General features: G+C 44.1%; 2 protein-coding genes across 3 annotated transcripts; one reads left to right on the top strand and one right to left on the bottom strand.

Annotated features, from left to right (window-relative positions):
• Positions 1 to 1,075: 1,075 nt before the first annotated feature.
• Positions 1,076 to 4,428, bottom strand: LOC109529270 (proteinase-activated receptor 3-like). 2 transcript variants are annotated; one of them, XM_019892575.1, is made up of 2 exons: positions 3,905 to 4,428; positions 1,076 to 3,086 (listed from the first exon to the last, which is right to left on the bottom strand). In XM_019892575.1, exons 1-2 carry the CDS (start codon positions 3,966 to 3,968, stop codon positions 2,023 to 2,025), a joined length of 1,128 nt encoding a protein of 375 aa, XP_019748134.1. In that variant the 5' UTR covers positions 3,969 to 4,428; the 3' UTR covers positions 1,076 to 2,022. The 2 variants fall into 2 exon arrangements, with proteins under 2 accessions (XP_019748134.1, XP_019748133.1); XM_019892574.1 differs by lacking the exon at positions 3,905 to 4,428 and adding an exon at positions 3,659 to 3,882.
• Positions 4,429 to 5,695: 1,267 nt separating this feature from the next.
• Positions 5,696 to 8,608, top strand: LOC109529262 (proteinase-activated receptor 1-like). Its single transcript, XM_019892556.1, has 2 exons — positions 5,696 to 5,969; positions 6,720 to 8,608. The coding sequence occupies exons 1-2, from the start codon at positions 5,891 to 5,893 to the stop codon at positions 7,967 to 7,969; spliced, it is 1,329 nt and encodes a 442-aa protein (XP_019748115.1). The 5' UTR covers positions 5,696 to 5,890; the 3' UTR covers positions 7,970 to 8,608.
• Positions 8,609 to 8,799: the final 191 nt, after the last annotated feature.

Below are 8,799 nucleotides of genomic sequence, written 5' to 3'. Positions count from 1 at the left end.
CTCATTTTCTGTGGGATTTCCTCCTTAAATTGCTCTCCTCAATCACATGCCATCACCATTCCGACATGACCTGTGAAGCTTTGTTGCGAAAATAACCTTAAGGCCCGACAGCATTCAAAGCAGCGCCGTTTCGACAGTGACACAGAAACAAGTTTACATTTTCTGCTTATTACACGCCGTGTGCGCCTCCTCGTGTGTGCCGTGTTCAAAGGCCGCTCGCTCTTCTCGTCGCTGCCCCGATTGTGACTTTCCTTGTCTTGCAGATATCAAACCCCCCCCCCCCCCCCAAAAAAAAAAAAAAAACCTCAAAGGCTTCTTCTCCGATGTGGTGCCTCTCTTTCTCGCTTCTCAAACGTGGCTGGAAGCTTTTGCTGCTTTGTTGTGTCTTCCGTGGGGAACACTTTTGAAGCGAAAGTGTGACTTCAATATCAGCTGACTGTGTGTTGTGATCTAGCTTTCGCTATGATATCCATCCCATCACCTCCATACATCCCCCCCCCCCATTAGAAATAAAACAAGCAAGCATTTTTGTGAAAGGGATGTTATTTTCGCCTTTCACAATCTTCTCTCCCTTCTCAAACTCCTCACGGTCGAAATCCTACTTGACGACATGGAACCCCGTTTTCTCGACTCGCTTCACAGCCCTGTTTCCAAATCCTGCATGTGTGTTGCAGAATGTCCTTCTTTCTTGTTGCCTGTCATCATTTCTTCCTTGTTGTCTTTTTGTCACACGGTCACCAGTGGTGACGTGATGCTGTGTCTTTGCCAAAATATTCCCCCTGCGCGCCTGGATGACGTATTTTCATAAGAAAAAGTCTACGTGGTGAATGCCGTGTGTGGCGTCTACATAAAATCTCTCCTTTGAACTCAACGCCGTGTTGTTGTTTTTTTCATGCACTCGCCAGTTGGCGGTGTAATTATCGAATTGAATATTTGTCCCATTCGGTAATCGGCTCGTGCCACTGTACTTTACATCGGAAAAATCTGACTGATAGGCCTCTGATGTGAAAACTTTGCTGGATTTCTGTGTGAAAGAATCAATTGAAAAATCGAGAAACAGATGACCCGAATAAAGTGTGAATAAAAATAACTTTATTTAAACAGAGCCAAGTTACACAAGTGGAATAGCATGCCCACACTTTGTTCCCAGTTCTTTAGGGATTGCGTGATTACAGGCGTGTCTCACTGCTTCCCGTCACCGGAAGTCCAGGAAATGCCTCTTCAATGCCTCGCCTCTTTCTTCTCAGCGGTACATTTATGCTAAACTGTCATTTGGACAATTTTCAAAGAAGATAACAGCCATAAAACAAAACAAAAAAAAAAATCCTGAAAATATGTGCATGTCCAATAAACACTTCTATGTATTAGTTGACAGACAAGAATAAAACTCTGTTAAGATGTGAGAAAACTTCGTCCGGCAAAATTCACTGTAGGTCCAAAAAAATAGTAAACATTTTTTTTTTAAATTCATATTACATCTTTGTCTACATAAAGCATACATCTTATTTGTATGAAGGTCCTGCTCATACATAATCAGAGTCATATCGCCGTTTTCAAATTTGAGTTCAAAGTGTAAACTGTCATGTAAACTCGACATGACTTTTGTAGCCACTGGCCACAATTCAAATCAACAACCTATTAAAAAACAAGTCACATGGATAAAAAAATATATCTTCTCAACAATCCATATCAACTCATACCTCATATTAATGGTCATCATCAGGACTATCCAAATTTGTCATTATTTGTCAGAATGCCCTCAGATGATGATATAATGACCAGAAAACAAGTTTGGAGGGCTTGAAATTGTTAAAGAGCAGCAGCAATGTTGAAAAACATTTGCAAAAAAACATATCGATACATCATAATAGCGACAATGGTCAGGAGCTTCCAGATATGTAATTATTTTGTCAAACTACCTTTGTAATGACCCAAAGAAAAAAAAAACATTTGATTTTAATTTGGGTATGTTTGTAATTAGTAAATACCAAACCATAAAAAGTTGTTGATAGATAAAATTTCTCAAGAAGACATGCTGAGGCTTTTTGGCTGAGAGGTGATGTAGTACAACCTGGATCCAGCAGATTTGGACATGAGAAGAAAGAGGAAAGGGTCCAAACAGGCGTGTACGCAGCACAGACAAACGGCCACGTTGAAGACCGCATAGGAACCCTCCGTACCGTCCACAAAAAGCTGCACGTGATGGAGGAAGTGCACCACACCCGCAGGCGTGAAGCACACTAGGAAGATGGCAAACACCAAAGAACTGGCTTTCATGTAAGCGGCCCAGTCCAGATGCGACCGCTGCAGCTCGCACATGATCCGACCGTAGCACAGGACCGTCACCACCAGCGGGCCCAAGAGTCCCACCAGCGTCAGGAAGAGGTTGTAGTGTAGCAGGAAGATGTGCGAGCCGAGGTCCAGCGGCAGCACGTCGTGGCAGGTGGTGCGGCCCAGCTCGTGGATACGAAAGCTCTGCCGCACCAGCAGCTGGGGTGTGACGGCGGCGGCGAAAACCCCCCAGACGGCCACAGCAGTCCAGGTGGTGTAGCAGCGCTTAGGGAGACGCTTGTAAGTAAAGGGGTGGACCACGGCCAGGTAGCGCTGGATGCTGATGCAGGCCAGCGTGTGCGCCGAGCAGTAGAGGTTGCCATAGAAACAAGCCGTGACCACCCGGCAGGCGGCCTCTCCCAGCACCCAGTGGTTGCCATGGAGATGGTAGTGGGCCTTGAAGAAGAGCGAGACCAGCAGGAGGAGGTCAGAGACCGCCAGGCTGCTGTAGAGGATGGCCGACGACACCACGCGCACCTTGGTGGCCAGCGCGCTCAGGATGGCCACGTTGGCTGGGACCCCCACGGCCACGACCAGCATGTAGGTCATGGGGAGGACTTTGGTGCTCAGCGGGCCAATCAGGTACCCAGCGGTGCTGTTGCTTAGCAACCGGAGTCTGGGAGGTGAGGCGGCGGGAAGGTGTGTCCTGTTCGAAGAGAAGAAGCGGGTCTGTGCCAGCGGTTGTCCTTTGAAGGTTCTGGGAAACGCAACTTGGGTCGTGTTCTTCTGCATTCGATGGTTTAACTTCTTTTTACCTGCCAACAAAAACATTCCATTAGGTACACCCAAACAACCTAAAGGCTGTCGTGTCACCAACATATTACATAGAAGCTCTCCGTATGACGACACAATGACCAAAAACACATTTTTTTATGACTTGAAAATGTAAAATAATTAATACACAAATTTCTCAGATTACAGGCTTTAGTCACAACTTTCCAGATCTATAAACAGTTAGTCAAAATATTGTCATGTGATGATGTAATGACATGTTAAAACCTAGTAGCAATATACTTTGTAAAAAATGAAAATAATAACATAAAAAAAAACATATTCAGTCATACTTCATATTAAATGGCTTTCTGGATCCCAAATTATTTGGTGAAAATACCCTCAGATGATGATACGAAAAAAGTTTTGAAACAGCAAACTTTTGATTGCAACACATCATTATATTCAAGGTCTCTTTTTTCAAATATCCTACTGTGATGATACAGTCATCCGAAAATATATTTTGTGACAAGACGAAACAAGTTGATAGATAAACCCCCACAAATAGTAATTGTTGGTCTTTTCTGCTCATTCCACTGTCCTACTAAAATCCTACCAAATTCGCATGAGAATGAACTTAGCGTGGGAGGCAACGTACAAAATGTCCTAGGAAGCTCAGCTGTGAAAACATGATGAAAAACATTGGGATTGTGTGAGGCACACCCTGGACAAAACATGTTGCCTGAATCAACACGAGTGTCAAAAGTGAAACAGAAGCCTTCAAAAAAATCCTTAAAAAAAAAAAAAACTTTAAAAAAACGTGCGCTTTCATTTCATGATGCGTTATTTTATGATCTCTTACCTTTCTTCTGAAGCGTTCCGTTGAGACAGAGCACCAGAACCAGCAAAAATAAATATTTCCCCATGTTTATGTGCACCTTTGACCTGCATGCAGCTCAACACACTCTGTTACTCTTTTACCTCACCATGAAGGGGGAGGGGGGAACTTCCATGTGGGTTGGCCTCTGTGAGATTCTTACCCGGGATGTTTCTGATCCTTACTGCATTACGTGCTTTGCAATGTTCAAAGTCGACAGCCCAACGATGACATAACTTTGTTTTATTTTTTTCCTAATGCGGACTTCATCGCTCATATCTCCAATTTGGCTTCGAAATATGATCCCTTATCGTGCAGTCATAACTAACTACATGCAGAGGAAACATCTGCCGGGAAACGATAAACTTGTCTCAACACGAGCGGCTCCACTTCCGGACCCTGTGTCATTTCTGTTTCGCTTTTCCAAATTGCAGGCCCCATTTGGCCTTCTGTGACTACTTACCTCTTAATAACACCATTATCAAGTCACAATTACAGAAACCACATATAAAAATAAAAAAAGACTACAAATCTTGACTTTTTTTTTTTTAATTATGAAAAATAATCCCACAATGCAATACACCTTTTGCGTTGCTTTATATGGTGGCCATTTTAATTTAACAAGCAAAGATACATGAAGCCGGTGGTGAAGCTAGAGGTAATGTCGGTTTGGGATTAGATTTTAAGGTTGTAGCTAGAGTTGGGGTTTGGTCCGGAACTTTGTTTTTATCTTCTCTTCTTTGTCAACCAGTCGTATGATCATATTAAACCATTGCCATCAATTTGCTTGTCACAGCCACAAAAACAAGATGACGCCCACATTAGCTGCGTTCTTCCTAATTTGAAGCGAGAGGAAGAACACTTGTTTACATTTGCTGTACTGAGAGATCCCCAAAATAACTCAAGACGAGTCAACAACAGGAAACAGTTTTATCGCTTGGAAACGCAGGCGAAGAAGCTTGGGCATGTATTTGAAACGAGAGTGAAATCACTTCAAACAAGGCTCCACGTCACCATGTTCAGGGACTTCCTGTTGCTCCTCTGCAGCTAAAATCTGACTGGACGATGTCGGCAGTGAAGGGATAACAGCAGAAAGCAAAAACAATGAATCTGTTTGTGACTGGCACTGTGCCAAGGAACTTCATTTTGGCTGTGGACTCCCAGACATTTGACTCACCAACTCCTCTCTTAACCTCCTTTGCTAATCTTTGTTGTCTTTAAAATGCGTCAAACAGTTTGGATGCAAACTATACTTTGCGGTGGCTTTCGGTGTTCATTTTAGATGCATTCATTTCGGAATTGCGGTACGTCCACACAGAAGTCGGAAGGTCAAACGGTCTTTTGAGAATAGTAGTTTTGACTATGACTGAGGTCTTTCAAAGCATTTTTTTTAAAATGATGTTTTTCCAAAAACTTACTCTTGCACTGAATATTCTGTCAGTATTTTTTAAGGAAGCTACTTTTAAAAATTTATTTACTTTGCTTTTAAATATCTTTTTGTTCGTTTTTGCTTTCAAGTTGTACTTTGAAATGTGCAAAGCACACTGTGACGTCGTGTATGAATTGTGCCATATAATTAAAGCTGCCTTGCAGAATAATATTAACAATAATGACAATAATATCTGGGGATATAAAACATCTTTAAATTACAGAAAATGAATACGTTTTGTAATGTGCTGCTTCTGTTGCCTTTTTGGACATTCGGACTATGTCTAGTCTCCAGTTCGGTCATCGAACTCCTGGCTGTTATCCGGCTACAGGGGTGACTGGAAACGTGACGTCATCTCCCATGGAATGTCGTTCCGCTCGCCGCTGACTGGTCGCAAATCGGGCCCACTTTGAGGGTGGGCGGAACCATCAGAACATCCTGAGAACGCAGAGCAGCAGCAGGAGCACACTACATCGACAGACTTCTTCGAGATACGTTTTATTCTGTTCTTCGTCCTTGTATTCGATTGCTGGAGCTGCCAAATGTCTCGATCAACGCTTCCCGTCCTGCTGCTGCTGCTTGCCGTGAGCGCATGCGCAGGATTGGCAGCCCACCACAATAGTAAGTTTTATGCGTCTGTGATTTTAATGAAAAAGATAATAAAGTTACCGTTACTAAGCGATAAAAAAACAATCATTTTTGTTCGTTATGTCGTATGTGTAAATATCTTGGGGATTATGATAACCGTTGTACCATGGGCTGACGTCACCACTCCGTTTTACAGCCGGTTGAGTCACATCTTTGACGTTCAATAAAGTTCAAAGACTTCATTGATGATTTGGAACTAGCAGATGCTCGATGATGCTAGTAACAATTCTTTATAATCTGAATTGGAATTATTTTTTTTCAATTGAAGATAACTTTCTTTATTCCTAATTAGCATATTGAAATGTTTTTTTTTTATCAGAAACTTATTAGAGGTATTTCACGTTTATGTAATTCATTGGAACATGGATTACAATACAACAAAAAATATAAATAGGCAACACGGTGGGCGACTGGTATGTCTGTTTCACAGTGCAGAGGTATCGGGTTCGATTCCGGGATCCTGACTTCTTGTTTGGGGTTTACATGTTCTCCCCGTGCTTTCATGGATTTTATCCCGGGCCTCCGGTTTCCTCCCACACGCAGCACCCCCACGACCCTCGTGAGAATAAGCGGTTTGGATGGATGGTTCAAAGAATACTTTTTTTTAATGATGCTGTACGATTACAATTGTTTTATTAAAAAAGTAGCAGCTCTTAGTATTTGTTAGCATATGCTAACATGCTAATCAACTAAAGTCTATATTAATAAAATACTTGTGTCCAGAAACCGCCACAGGACGAATGTTCTCCTACTTCGATGCCTCTTTCACCGATGAACCGTTCGCTTTGGAGGATGTATATGGTCTCGAAGTGGACCGGAGGGTGAACAGAACCCCGAGGGTCAGAGGCAGCTTGCGAGTCAGCAACGTGACTGCCATCTCAGAGGAGGTACGCAGCTTCCTGACGGGGCGCCTTTCCACAGTGATCATCCCATCATTCTACGCCATGGTGTGCCTACTCGCCATGCCCATCAACGCCTGCGCCGCTCTGGCCTTCACGCGTCGGATCCGACCCAAGAAACCTGCGGCCATCTACATGCTCAACTTGGCATGTGCCGACCTGCTCTTCGCCGTCCTCCTGCCCTTCAAGGCGGCATACCACTTCTCCGGGAACAACTGGGTATTCGGCGAGTCCATGTGCCGTATGGTCACTGCCGCCTTCTATTGGAACATGTACTGCTCGGTCCTGCTGGTGGCCTGCATCAGTGTGGATCGTCTCTTGGCCGTTGTGTACCCAATTGACTCGCTGACATGGAGGAGCCCCCGCAACGCCGTCCTAGCCTGCATTGCAATGTGGGTCATGTCATTAGCTGGCACTGTACCCTTGGTCGTCTCCGAGCAGACGTTCTACCTGAAAGAGCTGGACATCACCACCTGCCATGATGTCCGGCCAGTGGGTGAAGTGGTTGGACTCTACGGGAAGTACTTCATTGCCCTGTGCGTCGCCCTCTTCGTCGCCCCACTGCTGGTCACTACAATCTCTTACACCCGTGTGATTTGGTCCTTGAGCCGGTCCCCTCACGGCGTTTCCGGAAGCTCCCGTCGGAGAACCAGGGCCCTGGTGATGGCGCTGACAGTGCTGGTGATCTTCTTGTTGTGCTTCGCACCCACAAACTGCCTGCTCTTGGTCCACTACACGCAGCTCCATGATGGGGTGTACCAGGCCGGTGATGCCCCCGAGGGCACGTACGTTGCCTATCTGGTCTTTTTGTGTTTGGGGAGCCTCAACTGTCTGCTGGACCCGGTGCTCTACTGCTTCGGTTCATCCCAGTGCCAGCGAGAGCTCGTCGGGGTGCTGAGGTGTCAGAAGATAGCCACGAGCTTCAGCACCAGCTCATCGGACTCTTACAGATCCAGCAGCAGGACTATCCTGAAGTCTAGCCGCATGGAAAGCTCAGAGCGAAACGTCGCGTTTGCCAAAAAGGATTCCTTGCAAGGGAGCCATGGTGGACTGTACAAGAAACTTCTGGTTTGATGACTGATCCTAGACCACTGACTGCTTTTCTACCACAGCATCATCTGAATGAATCATTTAAAAAAAGATTTAGGAACCTTTGTGGTGGGGTCTGATGTACATAACGTATTTCATTAGATAACTACTACTCCCAGAATTTTTTAGGTCTCCTCCAGAAGTGTGTTTCAATTTCAGGAATTAGGATCTAAATGTACTTCTGCAACTTTTTGGGGTGGGCAATATACTGTGGCTCACCCTGGACTGGATGGCTACTTGCCGATAAAACAAAAAGAAATCAAACAACAGGAGGGTTTCCGACAATTAGTTCATGTCCGGGTTGCATTCATGGCTGTTATTTTTGCAAAAATCTTTGGTCTTCTTTTTACTGCCGCCTGTGATGGTCCACAGGAACCTTCTTTGATTTCTTTGGTGGGAATGTTGTTCGTCCCAATTATTCCTATTTTTACCACATAAATGTGAAATAATATTAAGCATTTAAGCACAATGGACTTTTCATTTTGCACACTACAACTATTTAAGCTGTTACATTGTAATGTTTAGCTAAATCCATATTTGTACGTGTTACGTGTATATTTGCTCACTTTGTTAACTGATATCTTCCTTTACACTATCTTTGTTAAATAAACTCGTTTCAAACCACTTTTTGAACCTATTTGGCAATGATACCACACGCTTATCCTGCAAAGATAAACCAGCAGGCTTTTCATGCTGCTAGCAAGTGCTTTTGCTTCCCCCTGTTGACCATCATGAGAATTCCATCTCCATCAAGCCACAGACTCTTCTTAATTTATCCACTAGATAGCGCCATAGGAAAGGTTTTGACCACATTC

The sequence above is a fragment of the Hippocampus comes genome, unplaced genomic scaffold (genome assembly GCF_001891065.2).
Source record: "Hippocampus comes isolate QL1 unplaced genomic scaffold, H_comes_QL1_v1.1 scaffold830, whole genome shotgun sequence".
In the NCBI taxonomy this organism is placed as follows: Eukaryota; Metazoa; Chordata; class Actinopteri; order Syngnathiformes; family Syngnathidae; genus Hippocampus; species Hippocampus comes.
This window is presented reverse-complemented; position numbering and strand designations above follow the sequence as displayed.

What these genes read in the sequence shown, in the direction of transcription:
- LOC109529270 (XM_019892574.1), bottom strand. Translation starts at nt 3,779, where the DNA reads ATGTTTTGTCCAGGGTGTGCCTCACACAATCCCAATGTTTTTCATCAT. An exon ending in TTCATTCTCATGCGAATTTG is followed by an intron (nt 3,087 to 3,658) that starts GTAGGATTTTAG and finishes TTTTGTTGGCAG; the next exon opens with GTAAAAAGAAGTTAAACCAT.
- LOC109529262 (XM_019892556.1), top strand. Translation starts at nt 5,891, where the DNA reads ATGTCTCGATCAACGCTTCCCGTCCTGCTGCTGCTGCTTGCCGTGAGC. An exon ending in ATTGGCAGCCCACCACAATA is followed by an intron (nt 5,970 to 6,719) that starts GTAAGTTTTATG and finishes ACTTGTGTCCAG; the next exon opens with AAACCGCCACAGGACGAATG.